The sequence below is a fragment of the Vipera berus genome (assembly GCF_964194415.1).
Source record: "Vipera berus genome assembly, chromosome: 7".
NCBI classification, from domain to species: Eukaryota; Metazoa; Chordata; class Lepidosauria; order Squamata; family Viperidae; genus Vipera; species Vipera berus.
The window spans coordinates 77473487-77489364 of record NC_138209.1 but is presented as its reverse complement, the minus strand read 5'-3'; the positions used below and the strand labels follow the sequence as shown (position 1 = coordinate 77489364).

At 44.2% G+C, this 15878-nt stretch overlaps 1 protein-coding gene across 1 annotated transcript in view; it reads left to right on the top strand.

Moving 5' to 3' along the window:
• Positions 1 to 7895: 7895 nt before the first annotated feature.
• Positions 7896 to 15878, top strand: part of GRXCR1 (glutaredoxin and cysteine rich domain containing 1) — a gene marked incomplete at both ends in the record, with an annotated part of 15720 nt that continues 7737 nt past the window's right edge. Inside the window, one exon of the mRNA XM_081333040.1 lies at positions 7896 to 8291. Coding sequence (XP_081189166.1) covers positions 7896 to 8291 — 396 coding nt within the window. The remainder of the gene's footprint in view (positions 8292 to 15878) is intronic.

Here is a 15878-nt window from a genome sequence, read left to right as displayed (position 1 = left end):
AAATACGTTTTAAAAATCCTACATGCGCAGTGATGGTCCTAGGAGAAGCGAGCCGTCATCAACTGCAGCTATTGTGTTCTGCAGGACATGGAGCATAGCTGATCAAACAAGACCTATCACGTGCAGTTATATTAATGATTATAAACATTTGTTATTGGCAGTGCTTTTTTTGTAAAAGAAAAAGGTGCCGGAACTCACACATGTCATACAACCCGCCTTGCCTATCCTATAAGGTTCCATCCAAAAAAGGTGCCGGAACGCCGTTCTGAGCGTTCTATGAGAAAAAAAGCCCTGTGTCTTCCAAAAAGAAAAGTGGTTTTTTTTTAGAGACTGCATGGATGCGAAGAGGTTTTGTTTTGTTTTTTTACAGCCCCAAATAGCACTTTCCTCAAGCTTATTCCAGAAGCCACCCGAGTAACCCTTAAAAAAAAATATTTTTCATCAAGCGAACCAAATTTTACAGCCTTTTCTTCCTCAACAATAATACAGTTGGAAGGGACCTTGGAGGTCATCTAGACCAGGGCTTTTCAACCTTTTCACTCATTGTACCACTTTTAGGATATGGCAACATCCGAGGACCACCCGTTGCCTAGCAAGGTGTCAAAAACTTGATCACCAAAAAAAAAAGGAAAAAAGTGATGAAGTACAGGTAGTCCTCGACTTACAACAGTTCGCTTACTGTTCAAAGTTACAATGGCACTGAAAAAAGTGCCCCCCAAGCCACAGCCGAGGAATACACCTGCCTGCCCACCCGGCGGCACTCTTCCTTCTGTCGGAGGTTTTCATTGTTGTGAGAATTTCTGTTGAGGATTGGCAGCAGGGGTGGGGTGGGGTGGGGGTGTTTGGTTTTTAATCCTCCCCCCTCTGCTGGGTGGTTGCAGCAGATTTTGGTCAGTTGCCAAGCATCTGAATGTAAATCACAAGAGCCTGGAGATGCTGCAACATTCCAGCTGATCGGTGCTTCTTCTGGGCTCAGCAGAAGTCCCGGGATCAGCGCTGAGCTCCAGCTGGATCCTGGCGCTGATCCTGGCGCTTCCGCTGAGCCCTGACAGCCCCGCAGCTCCAACCGTCTCTCGCTCAGGCTTGTGCGGTGGTGCCACCGGTTCAGCTCATTCCCCTCCCCTGCTACTTTTCTAGGATGGTCGCGTACCACCTGTCAGGTGCCAAAGTACCACAGGTGGTACCCGTACCACTGGTTGAAAAGCCCTGGTCTAGTCCAACCCCCTGCTCAGGCAGGAAACCCTAGACCATTTCATACAAATGGCTGTCCAGTCACTTCTTAAAAACTTCCAGTGTTGGAGCAGTCACAACTTCTGGAGGCAGGTGGTTCCACTGGTTAATTGTCCTCACTGTCAGGAAGTTTCTCCTTAGTTCTAGGTTGCTTCTCTCCTTGATGAGTTTCCATCCGTTGCTTCTTGTCCTGCCTTCGGGTGCTTTGGAGAATAGCTTGACTCCCTCTTCTTTGGGGCAGCCCCTGAGATATTGGAACACTGCTTATCCTGTCCCCCTCCCAGTCCTTCTTTTCATTAAACTCGACATGCCCAATTCCATTAAGAGTCAATGAAGGAACCACCAATACCATTCCCACCAATACTGAGTATATTCAAGCTACTTGTATATAAACAGAGCGAAATGTCTGCAAGAAAACAACCAAGCTCTGAGAGCACCCAGGAAACTACAGTTGTTGTTGTTGTTGTTGTTGTTGTTGTTGTTGTTGTTGTTGTTGTTGTTGTTGTTGTTGTTGTTGTTGTTGTTGTTCTTCTTCTTCTTCTTCTTCTTCTTCTTCTTCTTCTTCTTCTTCTTCTTCTTCTTCTTCTTCTTCTTCTTCTTCTTCTTCTTCTCCTTCTCCTTCTTCTTCTCCTTCTCCTTCTTCTTCTTCTTCTTGATAATCTAACATTTATTTACACTGAATAATTTTTTGCTCAACGGATGGAAACTCGTCAAGGAGAGAAGCAACCTGGAACTAAGGAGAAACTTCCCGACAGTGAGGACAACTAACCAGTGGAACAACCTGCCTCCAGAGGTGGTGAATGCTCCAACACTGGAGGTTTTTAAGAAGAGACTGGCCAGCCATTTGTCTGAAATGGTATAGGCTTTCCTGCCTGAGCAGGGGGCTGGACTAGATGACCTCCAAGGTCCCTTCCAACTTCTTCTTCTTCTTCTTCTTCTTCTTCTTCTTCTTCTTCTTCTTCTTCTTCTTCTTCTTCTTCTTCTTCTTCTTCTTCCTCTTCCTCTTCCTCCTCCTCCTCCTCCTCCTCCTCTTCTTCTTCTTCTTCTTCTTCTTCTTCTTCTTCTTCTTCCTCCTCCTCCTCCTCCTCCTCCTCCTCTTCTTCTTCTTCTTATTATTATTATTATTATTATTATTATTTGCTTAATCCATCTGGAATGCTTCACCGTCAATACTTCAGACTTCAAAGTCCTGAGTACCTCCACAGATAAATGTCTCATTGTCTGCTTCTTACATTCTTCCACTGCGAGAATGATTTAGCTGCTTCCCGCCATTGAGTTTTAAGAGGATCTCTTTCTTCTTGTTTGTTTATTGCATTATTCTGCCTTTTCGCCAATCAATTCAGTGCGGAATATCTGTTAGCAGACATCAAAAACATTTCAGAAGCAGTAGAACGCAGCTTCCAAAATCTGCAAGTCGACCTCGCACCGCACCCTCCACAGAAGCTATCATACGAGGACCAATTATGCACTGTAAATTCACCTAGAGGTGGGAAATAATTCCAATGTAGTCTACTGAATCCCCTGCACGAATTGCCCCCGTGACTATGTAGGACAGGTGGGGAGGAAGCTAACCACCAGGCCGCAGGAACATAAGCGAGCATTTAGACAAGGAGACCTGAGCTTATTGGTAGCCTCACGCTGCAATGAACAAGGGCATACATTCAATTCTTCTTCTTCTTCTTCTTCTTCTTCTTCTTCTTCTTCTTCTTCTTCTTCTTCTTCTTCTTCTTCTTCTTCTTCTTCTTCTTCTCCTTCCTCCTCCTTCTCCTTCTCCTCCTCCTCCTCCTCCTCCTCCTCCTTCTCCTCCTCCTCCTCCTCCTCCTCCTCCTCCTCCTCCTCCTCCTCGTTCTCCTTCTTCTCCTTCTTCTTCTCCTCCTTCTCCTCCTCCTCCTCCTCCTCCTCCTCCTCCTCCTCCTCCTTCTTCCTCCTCCTCTTCCCCTTCTCCTCCTCCTCTTCTCTGCAAACCCTACTCCCTTCTAGCATTGATGATGTTACCTCGCTGGGTAATGAAACGTCTGCAAGAAAACACCCAAGCTCCGAGAGCACCCAGGACCCCACAATTCAACCCTCAGCTACAAATATTTTCCTCCATGGTAGAAAAAAGACACAGACTTCCAGTTCCAGGGGAAATGGGGTTGCCTTGCACTTTTTCAGTTCGTCACCAAGGTAAAGAAAATTAAAATAAAATAAAATAAAATCCCTCTCTTTTTCAGAAGAAAGGCAACTATGAATTCGCTTTCTCAAATTTCTTTATCCTTTTCATTCTTAAGGGCAGGACAATGAATGCACTGCTGAACAAGAACATTTGCCGTTTAATATTGGTAATGCAAATATGGACAAGAACCCAGAGTTCTCCCCACCCCCAATTTGTTTCTCAATAACGAAACGGTCCAAGTAATTTCATTGATTTAATTGCCTGGTTTATGCTTTCTTATAAAGAAGATGCTGCAGTCCATCAATGAAGGGACATAAAGGATAAATTCGCTCTTTCCATCTGCTCGTTAATCGAAGTCCTCGACTTACAGCTTTTCGTTTAGTGACCATTTAGAGGTTACAAGGGCACTGGGTGAAAAAATGACGTATGACCGTTTTTTCACACTTAACGACCGCTGCAGCATCATCCTGGTCACATGATCAAAATTCAGATGCTTGGCAACTGACTCGCATTTATGACGGTCGCAGCGTCCCTGGAGGGGGAATCGCGTGACCCCATTTTGCACCAGAGTCAATGGGGGAGCCAGTCTCACTTAACGACCGGGTTGTTAACAAGCGCAGTGATTCACTTAACGACAGCGCAAGAAAGGTCGTTAAAAAACCAGGGCAAAACTCCCTTAACAAATGTCTCACGTGTGTCCATGTGTTCTTCTAATTATGTTGCATGGTCTAATGTTAATGATTAATATTAATGATTAATAGCACTAATGATGCAAAAGTTTGGCTGTTCAATACTCAGCTCTCGGAGAAGGCGAACCTAGGCCTATATCATTTCAAGAGGGATCTTTTTCATTCGTATATTAATACACTGGCATGTATTCCCTCCTGTGGCAGCAGTAATGTACTACAGCTGCAACAAAATATGGCAATTTATTATGACGTTTTTGCCTGGAAAGAGAAGGGCAAGAAATCTGGGAGAAATAATAATAATAATAATAATAATAATAATAATAATAATAATAATAATAATAATAATAATAACAACAACAACAACAACAACAACAACAACAACAACAACAACAATAATAAAGTTGGAAGGGACCTTGGAGGTCATCTAGTCCAACCCTCTGCTCAAGCAGGAAACCCTATACCATTTCAGACAAGTGGCTGTCCATTCTCTTCTTAAAAACTTCCAGTGTTGGAGCATTCACCGCTTCTGGAGGCAGGTTTTTCCACTGGTTAATTGTTCTAACTGTCAGGAAGTTTCTCTTTAGATCTAGGTTGCTTCTCTCTTTGGTTAAGTTTCCATCCGTTGCTTCTTGTCCTGCCTTTGGGCGCTTTGGAGAATAGCTTGACTCCCTCTTCTTTGGGGCAGCCCCTGAGATATTGGAAGACTGCTATCATGTTCCCCCTTGTCCTTCTCTTCATTAAACTAGACAAACTCAATTCCAGCAACCGTTCCTTATATGTTTTAGCCTCCAGTCCTCTAATCATCTTTGTTGCTCTTCTCTGTACTCTTTCTAGAGTCTCAACATCTTTTTTACATCGTGGTGACCAAAACTGGATGCCATATTCGAAGTGTGGCCTTACCAAGGCGTTGTAAAGCGGTATTAATACTTCATGTGATCTTGATTCTATCCCTCTGTTAATGGAGCCTAGCACTGTGTTGGCTTTTTTGGCTGCTGCAGCACAGGGCTGGCTCCTATTTAAGGGATTGTCCACTAGGACTCCGAGATCCCTCTCACAGTTGCTACTCTTGAGCAAGGTACCCCCTATACTATACCTATGCTTTTGGTTTTTCTTGCCTAAATGTAGAACCTTACTTTTTTCATCACTGAATTTCATTTTGTTAGATAGCGCCCTATGTTCAAGTCTGTCCAGATCCTCCTGTATCTTAAGCCTGTCTTCTGGAGGGTTGGCTATTCCTGCCAGCTTCGTGTTGTCTGCAAAGTTTTATATCAAAATATATTTTATTCTTTATGCTGTTTCCATCTTCCCTTAAACATTAACAGAATCCACAATGGTCCGAGAATCAGCACCACTGCTAAATCATTGACCGTCAAGCTGAAACTAAATTAATCAAGTAAAAATCGTACACAGGGGGGAAATCTTTTGCTCATTTTTTCCCCTCAAACCTCCAAGTTAACCAGACCAAAGCAAAGCCAATATGAGCCAGCAGGGTGTTGCAGCAGCCAAAAAGAGCTAACACAATCTTTGGTTGCACGAAGAGAGGCATAGAATCAAAATCACGCGACATATTAGTACCACTTTATAAAATGTTAGTAAGGCCACACTTGGAATACTGCGTCCAGTTTTGGTCACCCCGTTATAAAAAAAAGATGTTGAGGCCTTGGAAAAATTGCAGAGAAGAGCAATGTCTTCAGTTTTGACCAAACGGTAGAGAATGGAAGGATTTATGATTTTCTCCACCGTTCGTTCAGAACTGAAGAAGCTTCTTGGATGAGAAGCCAAACCTTTTCAAGGAAAAACAACATTTGCCCTTTGAAAAAGCACCTTTGGGACAACGATGACCAGGATGGCCGAGAATCCCCACAGACATTTGGTTCATTTAGCTTCATTTAGCCTCACCTTTGCAGTTTTCCTCTTCAACCTTGCTAAAATGCAGCTTTGTATAAGTACAGTTGAAGTGACCCGGCACCTTTTTATTTCTCATCCCCTCTTCAGCCTTAATGAGGTCTTGAGACACAAAGCACATCAACAGTAATAGCCGTAATGTCCTCTGGCTTCTTTTTCTCCCGTCATTGTGTGTCCCCCCCCCCCCCGGTTTCTGCCTTGCGTTGTCAAAACTGAAGCAGAGCTAATTCAATTTAGGAGGCCATTATGCAGACTGAGCCTTGGAGAGATCCACAATTTTCATGGGAAGCGGCCACTTACTCTGCCTGGTAACCTCATCGCAAAGGGTACAGTCTCGGCATCAGATTCAGGGTCTGAAACTCAGACTGACAAATATTGACAAAGGGATATTTCTGAACCTAGGCTGAGATTCTTCAGGTCAAGCATGTTGGGCAAAAAAAATAAAAAATAAAAAAAATCAATGCCACGATCCCGGGATTTGTAGTAAGAGGGATGTATCTGGATAATCTGGAGATCAAGCCTGACTGCTCTTTGGAAGGCCAGATCCTGAAGCTGAAACTCAAATACTTTGGCCACCTAATGAGAAGGAAGGACTCACTGGAGAAGAGCCTCATGCTGGGAAAGATTGAGGGCAATAGAAGAAGGGGACGACAGAGAAGGAGGTGGCTGGATGGAGTCACTGAAGCAGGATTCTATTCTATTCTATTCTATTCTATTCTATTCTATTCTATTCTATTCTATTCTATTCTATTCTATTCTATTCTATTCTATTCTATTCTATTCTGTATTCTATTTTCTATTCTATTCTATTCTATTCTATTCTATTCTATTCTATTCTATTCTATTCTATTCTATTCTATTCTATTCTATTCTATTCTATTCTATTCTATTCTATTCTATTCTATTCTGTATTCTATTTTCTATTCTATTCTATTCTATTCTATTCTATTCTATTCTATTCTATTCTATTCTATTCTATTCTATTCTATTCTATTCTATTCTGTATTCTATTTTCTATTCTATTCTATTCTATTCTATTCTATTCTATTCTATTCTATTCTATTCTATTCTATTCTATTCTATTCTATTCTATTCTATTCTGTATTCTATTTTCTATTCTATTCTATTCTATTCTATTCTATTCTATTCTATTCTATTCTATTCTATTCTATTCTATTCTATTCTATTCTATTCTATTCTATTCTATTCCATGTATAAGATACAAAGAAAAATAGAAATAAGAAATTAGGAGAAGGAGAAAGAGAGGGGGACAGAGAAAAAAAGTGAGATACAAGGGAAAAAAAAGGAAAAAGTAGACTTGCGACTCTTTTTAGCACAGTACAGGATAAAAACCCTCCAGCCTCAACGTTTTGCTTTTACACCTTAGTATATAACTAGCGATTTCTATAATGACAAATCTTATCTAACCGACAGAACCAAAGTCAAAATTTCATTATTATTTTTTTTTCATCACAAGCCCTAAAATCTAGAAGTGATTTCCAAGTGGAAAAAAAAGGTATTTAAATCTATTCTCCCCTTTGAATAAAACGATCAATTTAACCATTCCTGCTTGATCTTCTTTGCTATGGAAATAGGGTGTATTTCTATTTGCACCTAACTGTCATCTTTGTGAGCGGTCCCCATTTTTATCAACAAGGTTCTCTGTATTCTTTCATGAATATTGGATTAAGGCTCTCGTTACACAGGTGTTAGTGGAAAGGTAACCATAGCACGCCGGTCCATCTATAATTCAGTGTAGAACGGTTAACGTCTCCAGCATCCTCTTTCTTTCATATCAGCCACCCTGTTATCAAGGGAAGACAACTATGATATTGTTATAAGCGTGAGAACCTGGCGCTCTCTAATGACAAACTAAACCGGGATGATGTAAGCGGGCCCCGTCGATGGATAGGACGATGTTGAAGAGGAACAACCTGGCTGAGGAGGGGAGGCCTCCGAGGAAAGTCCGATTCCGCGTCGCCTCTTCCCACAGCGGAAGAATCCTGAAGGAGGTCTACACCGATGGAGAAACGTCCGATTCCCTGGATTCGGAGTATACCAGCAGCTCGGAAACCGACCCCAACAGCCGTCTCAGTGAGTCGGATGGACAGAACAACGGACACTTCAGCTCCGAAGGGGATGAGAACGACACGGAGACAGGGGACATGTTCTCTTTCGTCAGGGCCTCCAAAGAGAGGGGGTTTGGTAGCAAACGAATCAACATCCTCAGCAAAAATGGGACGGTGAGAGGGGTCAAGCATAAAGTCAGCGCTGGCCAGGTCCTCTTTGACAACTTAGGCAAAGTCCTTGAGGTAAGTGGATGGGTTTTGCTCTTGTTTCATCCCCTTCTCTGCTTCCCTTCTCAATAGGGAACTGGAGGCTAAAAGATATAAAGAACGGTTGCTGGAATTGGGACTGTCTAGTTTAATGAAGAGAAGGACGAGGGGGGACAGGATAGCAGTCTTCCAGTATCTCAGGGGCTGCCCCAAAGAAGAGAGGGGTCAGCCCAGTGGAGGGATTCAGCCAGTTCGCACCAGTTCGGCAGAACCGGTAGCTAATTTTTTGTTGCCCGGGCCCAGAATGGACTTCTGGAAGCAGCATCCACACAGAGAACCAGTTGTTCACCTATTTGAATCCCACCACTGGGTCACGCTATTCTCCAAAGCACCTGAAAGCAGGACAAGAAGTGATTGATGGAAACTAATCAAGGAGAGAAGCAACCTGGAACTAAGGAGAAACTTCCTGATAGTGAGAACAATTAACCAGTGGAACATCCTGCCTCCAGAAGCTGTGAATGCTCAAACACTGGAAGTTTTTAAGAAGAGACTGGACAGCCATTTGTCTGAAATGGTGTAGGGTTTCCTGCCTGAGCAGGGGGTTGGACTAGATGACCTCCAAGGTCCCTTCCAACTTTATTATTATTATTATTATTATTATTATTATTATTATTATTATTATTATTATTATTATTATTATTATTATTATTATTATTATTCATTGCAAAGTCAGCCAGATGTTCAGACTGAATTTGGCACTTTTGTCCACCTAAGGAGTCCTTACCAAGGACCTGGGATAGGCAGATGTGGATGTTTGATGGTATTACAGATATCGTCGCAGGATGGAAGCAGTTCCTAGTAAGGCCGCCTTTTGCAATTGACTGATGGTGAATTTGTCAATGCCGATGATGGTGTTCCAGTGGTGCTCCAGTTGTTTTGGGATTTCACCCAAGGCGCCTATTACTATTAGTACTCCCCTTGCTTGCCTTGGCCACAGTCATTCTATTTCTATTTGTAGGTCTTTGTATTTTGTTATCTTCTCCAGTTCTTTCTCGTCTATTCTGCTGCTGTTGTTGTTGTTGTTGTTGTTGTTGTTGTTATTATTATTATTATTATTATTATTATTATTATTATTATTATTATTATTATTATTATTATTATTATGCCAATTTCACATGGGGAAAAAGGATCCAATCTGCTTCTATTAAACATTCCAGTCCATTTAAAACAGAAAACAAAATGCCATTTAATGTAATGGTTTTCAGACAGACTAGAGGTGTACTAAATTTACATCCTAGCGCTGTCCACCCAACCCAAGGAGTTATACAGGTGGTCCTTGACTTACAACACTTCACTGAGGGACCGTTCAAAGTTTCGACGGCACTGCAAAATGTGACCCATGACTGTTCTTCGCAGTGATGACCTTTCCAGCATCTCCGTGGTTCACGTGATCCAAATTCAGAGGCTTTGGCAACCGCTTCACACTTAACGACCGTCCCGGTGTCCTAAAAGCATGGGATCTGTTTTTGCGACTTTCTGGGCAAGCAAACTCAATGGGGGAAGCCAGATTCATTTAACAACCGGGTCACCAACTTATCAACTGCAGCGATTCCTTTAACAGCCGTGGCAAGAAAAGTCATAAGATGGGGGCAAAATTCACGTAACAAATGTCTCGCTTAACAGCAGAAATGTTGGGCTCCGTTGTGGTGGTAGGGCGAGGAGTCCCTGCACGCGTTTATTCCGAAGCTGTCCAAATCAGAAAATTAACCCCAATTGTTGGCTTCCAGCGTTTAATACTGGACAATAGGTAAGCGTGTTGCTGTGACTCCAGATTCGGAGTTATTTCCAGAAACATATCAATATTTATACTGTTTTAGCAAAAGCAATAGAGTCTAAAAACATTAGCAAATAATTGAGCATTTTTTAAAAAACAAACAAACTAGGATTTGAAGTGCAAAAGATTGAACTGTTGCTGACTGGTGTATTTTCCCCCCACCCCATGCAAGCATCCCCCAGGGTCACTGGGTCAAAATTCAGATGCCTGGCAACTGACTCATATTTATGACCGTTGCAGTCTCCGGGGTCATGAGGTCTTTGGGACCTCTCCTATCCCTTCATCTCTGTCTCCTCCTCCCCCCTTCTCCTTCCTCTTCATTCCATCTTCTCCTCCTTCTTTCTCGTTCATCTCCATCTCCATCTCCTCCTCCTCCTCCTCCTCCTTTCTCCTTCTTCATCTCCATCTCCTGCTTTCTCCTTCTCCATCTCCTCCTCCTCCTCCTTCTTTCTCCTTCTCCTTCTTCATCTCCATCTTCTCCTCCTCCTTTCTCCTTCTTCTCCATCTCCTGCTTTCTCCTTCTCCATTTCCTCCTTCTCCTTCTCCTTCTTCTCCTCTCCTTCTTTCTCTTACTCCATCTCCTCCTTGTTTCTCCTTCTCCATCTCCTCCTTCTCCTTCTCCTCTCGTTCTTTCTCTTTCTCCATCTCCTTGTTTCTCCTTCTTCATCTCCTCCTTCTCCTTTTTTCTCATTCTCCTTCTTCTCCTCTCGTTCTTTCTCTTTCTCCATCTCCTCCTTGTTTCTCCTTCTTCATCTCCATCTCCTCCTTCTCCTTCTTTCTCCTTCTCCATCTCCTCCTCATTTCTCCTTCATCTCCTCCTCCTCCTTCTTTCTCCTTTTCTATCTCCTCCTCCTCCTCCTCTGCCTCCTTCTCCCATCAAAGCAGGAGGACTCTGAAGAACAACAACTCTAACATCAGACATGAAAGATTTTCCAAATGGAAGATTCCCACTCCCCCCCCACAGAAAAATAAAAAATCTCGCTTTTGACAAAGTAGACGTAGGAAAATGGGCTCTCCGATCGTCCTAGAAAGTGGTTCCACTGCCCGTGAGCTGATTTATCTTTTCAGACTTCCCTCTTGATTCATCCTAAAGTCTGAAGTGGAGGAAAAGTTGCCATGGCAACCTCTTCCCCTTCATCTTCCTGCGACAAGGAGGGGAGCGCAGTTGCCATGACAACACCTCTCTACATCCTTTGGGTGTGAACTAAAGCAAGCGTGGGAAAAAAAAGGTGACATAACAACGCTGGACTGGTTCATTGGGTTTTGCATTACAGGATGGAGAATAAGGCTCCATCATGCTAGTCTACATGGTGGTACGCCTGCATCAGGGCAACAGGAATTGGAATTGCTACTCCTCTGAAGCAGGGAGATGGATTTCCCCCCCCACCCCCCAGTAGATAAGGAGACTGTGTTGGAGTTTTGGGGATTTGTCTTTCAGCTCCCAAATCGGTGAGATTGAATCAGCCAGACTTAATTTTTAAAATGCAGATTTATGGAGATCCGCCATCATCTGGCTGTCCCAAAGGTGATTTTTCCACAAGACAACTGGACTTTTTTGTGTTTTCCTTGAAGACGTTTCCCTTCTCATCCCAGAAGCTTCTTCAGCTCTGACTGGATGGTGGGGAATGGAAGGATTTATACTCCTTGTAGACAGCTGGTCATTTACCTTCTTTCAGAGAGTCGTTGAGGCCACTTGGAGGTTCACCCGAGTGGTGCAAATGGGTGTGGAGCCTTCTTGGAACTGCTAAAGGGATGCTGTTGTAGACTGGAGATAGAGGACGCCGTATCCCTCCCCTTCTGTTGAGGGAGGGCTGTTCGATTTTGACCCAGATGGCCTCTTTGACCCCTCCTTGAAAGCAGCGGTCCTCTCTGTCCAAAATAATAATAGTAATAATAATAACAAAGTTGGAAGGGACCTTGGAGGTCATCTAGTCCATCCCCCTGCTCAGGCAGGAAAGCCTATACCATTTCAGACAAATGGATGCCCAGTCTCATCTTAAAGACCTCCATTGATGAAGCACCCACCACTTCTGGAGGCAGATTGTTCCACTGGATAATTGTTCTCACTTTCAGGAAATTTCTCCTTAGTTCTAGGATGCTTCTCTCCTTGGTTGGTTTCCATCCGTTGCTTCTTGTTCTGCCTTCAGGCGCTTTGGAGAACAGCTTGACCCCCTCCTCTTCTTTGGGGCAGCCCCTGAGATATTGGAAGACTGCTATCCTGTCCCCCCTCGTCCTTCTCTTCATTAAACTAGACATTCCCAATTCTAGCAACCGTTCTTTATATGTTTTAGCCTCCAGTGCCCTGATCCTAGAAGAACTAAAGAGCCTCTTGTTGCGGGTGAAAAAGGAGAGTGCAAAACTTGGGTTGAAACTTAACATTAAGAAAACTAAGATCATGGCATCCGGCCCTCTCAATTCCTGGCAAATAGATGGGGAAGAAATGGAGGTAGTGACAGATTTTATTTTCCTGGGCTCCAAGATCACTGCAGACGGGGACTGTAGCCAAGAAATTAAAAGACGCTTGCTCCTTGGGAGGAAAGCCATGGCAAATCTAGACAGCACACTAAAAAGCTGAGACATCACCCTGTCAACAAAAGTGCGTATAGTCAAGGCTATGGTCTTCCCAGTTGCAATGTATGGCAGTGAAAGCTGGACCATAAGAAAGGCCGAGCGCCAAAGAATTGAGGCCTTTGAACTCTGGTGCTGGAGAAGACTCCTGCGAGTCCCTTGGACTGCAAGGCGATCAAACCGGTCAGTCCTAGAGATCAACCCTGACTGCTCTTTAGAAGGCCAGATCCTGAAGTTGAAACTCAAATCCTTTGGCCACCTAATGAGAAGGAAGGACTCACTGGAGAAGAGCCTAATGCTGGGAAAGATTGAGGGGAAGAGAAGAAGGGGACGACAGAGAATGAGGTGGCTGGATGGAGTCACTGAAGCAGTAGGCGTGAGCTTAAAGGGACTCCAGAAGGTGGTAGAGGACAGGAAGGCCTGGAGGAACGTGGTCCATGGGGTCGCGATGAGTTGGACACAACTTCGCAGCTAACAACAACAAAGCCCTGATCCTCTTTGTTGCTTTTCTCTGCCCTCTTTCTAGAGTCTCAACCTCTTTTTTACATCGTGGTGACTTTGCTGTCTTCAATGTGGACTTTGCTGTCTTCAAAAGAGTGGCCTTTGTCTTTCACTTACGACCGTTGTGGCATCCCCACGGTCATGTGATCTAAATTCAGATGCTTGGCCCCTGATTTCATATTTATGACGGCCGCAGCATTCCCGGTGTGTGTGTGTGTGTGTGTGTGTGACGTGATCCTCTTTTGCGACCTTCCGACAACAAGCAAAGTCGAATGGGGGAAGCCAGTGTCCCTTCTTGCAAACTTAACAACCGCAGCGATGGGCTTATCACCACGGTGGCAAGGAAGGTCGTAAAATGGAGCAAAACTCACTGAACAAATGTCTCACTTAGCAGCAGAAATTTGGGGCTCATTTGTGGCCGTAAGCCGAGGACTAAATTGCCTTAATAAAGCTGATGGGCATCCAGAAGCATGCTTGTGGCTTTCCCTCCGAGGCCCTAGGGAAATGAAAGTTGGAGTTTGAAGAAGCAGGAGAGAAAGAGCGTCAGCGCTTCTGAATGTTGGTGTCAACCTTTTTTCCCAAAGCGCCTGAAGGCAGGACAAGAAGCAACGGATGGAAACTAACCAAGGAGAGAAGCAACCTAGAACTAAGGAGAAACTTCCTGACAGTGAGAAGTTGAGGATGCTCCAACACTGGAGGATTTTAAGAAGAGACTGGACAACCATTTGTCTGAAATGGTCTAGGGTTTCCTACCTGAGCAGGGGGTTGGACTAGATGACCTCCAGGGTCCCTTCCAACTTTATTATTATTATTATACAAGGAACGGTTGCTGGAATTGGGTATGTCTAGTCTAATGAAGAGAAGGACGAGGGGTGACATGATAGCAGTCTTCCAATCTTTCAGGGGCTGCCCCAAAGAAGAGGCAGTCAAGCTCTTCTCCAAAGCCCCTGAAGGCAGGACAAGAAGCAACAGATGGAAACTAATCAAGGAGAGAAGCAACCTGGAACTAAGGAGAAATTTGAGGACAATTAACCAATGGAACAACCTGCCTCCAAAAATTGTGAATGCTCCAACACTGGAAGTTTTTAAGAAGTGATGGGACAGCCATTTGTCTGAAATGGTCTAGGACACAGGTCTGCAACCCGCGGCTCCGGAGTCGCATGCGGCTCTTTCAGCCGTCTCCTGCGGCTCCCAGTCCTCTGCCATGTGCAGTCCCCCCCCAAAAAAAAGTGGGACTAAAAAAGTTCAACCAATCAATTCAAATATGCAGGGTAGGTGCATATCTCGCCTTGGCTCCACTCTTCAGTCAAACCCTGTTCTGCGCATGCGCGCATGCACACACATTTTTTGCGGCTCCCACTTTTTCCTTTTGTGAGGGAACCGGTTCCGAGTGGCTCTTTCACTGTTTCAGGTTGCTGACCCCTGGTCTAGGGTCTCCTGCCTGAGCAGGGGTTTGGACTAGATGACCTCCAAGGTCCCTTCCAAACTCTGTTATTCTCAGGTTGGTGCCAGTCTCTGTTTCTGCTTAGAAAATCCTTGGCAAATGTGTTTTGGAATCCAAGATGGCAAACTCAAATGAATGACGATGAAATATATCTGCTTTATTACACCCATGGGGTGTGTTGAAATGCACAAATAAAAACGCTTCCCCCCCGAAGCCAAAGAAAGATGTACATCAAATGGACTCTGGAGAGAAGTATATTTCCCATGTAGAAGATTTTATCATTCATCCTTCCTCCCCCTCGCCCATCTTGGACTATTCCTTTGGGCTGCTGAAGAAATCAGGCAGCCCATCGAAACAATCATTTTTTAAAAAAATACCCTTTTTGGAACGCTGCCTCTTTCGATAATTAGCATATGTCCTCATCTGAACTGGGGGCTGCGAATAAAGCATCACGGACTAATTAAGAATCTCAGCCTGATTTAAACTCTCCCTTTTCCCCCAGCCTGCAGCTTTTTGCGTTCGTTGGCGACGATGCTTCTGTGAAAATGCCACCTCTGCTGGGATGCCGCGTGGGTAAAAAAAAAAATTAGAAAAGAAATCCCATCAATAATTTAAAACTCCCAAGCGCCTCTTCCAAAGTTTTATGGAAAGGACGTTTGGAAAAGGCCCTGCAGCCTCAAGACAATGAAAAGGACATGGACACGGACACACACACACACACACACACACACACACACACACACGACCCTCAGCTAAGGATAAATACAGATAGTTCTTGACTTAGTTGAGAAACCCCAAATTTCTGCTCCTAAGTTAAGACGGTTTGTTGAGTGAATTTTTGTCCCGTTTTATGATCGTCTGGCCGCATCTGTGAAGCGATTCGCCGCCGTTGTTCGGCGAGTAACACGGTTGTTAAGTGAATCTGGCTTCCCCTTCGATTTTGCTTCGCCAAAGGGGGATTGTGCGTAACCGGGATACTGCAGCCGATATTATGGGCTTCCACCCTTCTTTCTTCCTCCTCCTTCTTCCTTCTCCCCCTCCCCCTCTCCCTTCCTTCCTTCCCTCCTTCCTTCCTTCCCTCCTTCCTTCCTCCCTCCCTCCCTCCCCATCTTCCTTCCTCCCATCTTCCTTCCTCCCCTTCCACTTCCATTTCCCCTTTCCATTCCCCTTCCCTTTTCTTCCCTCCCTCCCTCCCATCTTCCTGCCTTCTTCCTCCTCCTCCTCCTTCCTTCTCACCCTCTCCTCCTCCCTTCTCACCTTCCTTCCTTCCTTCCTT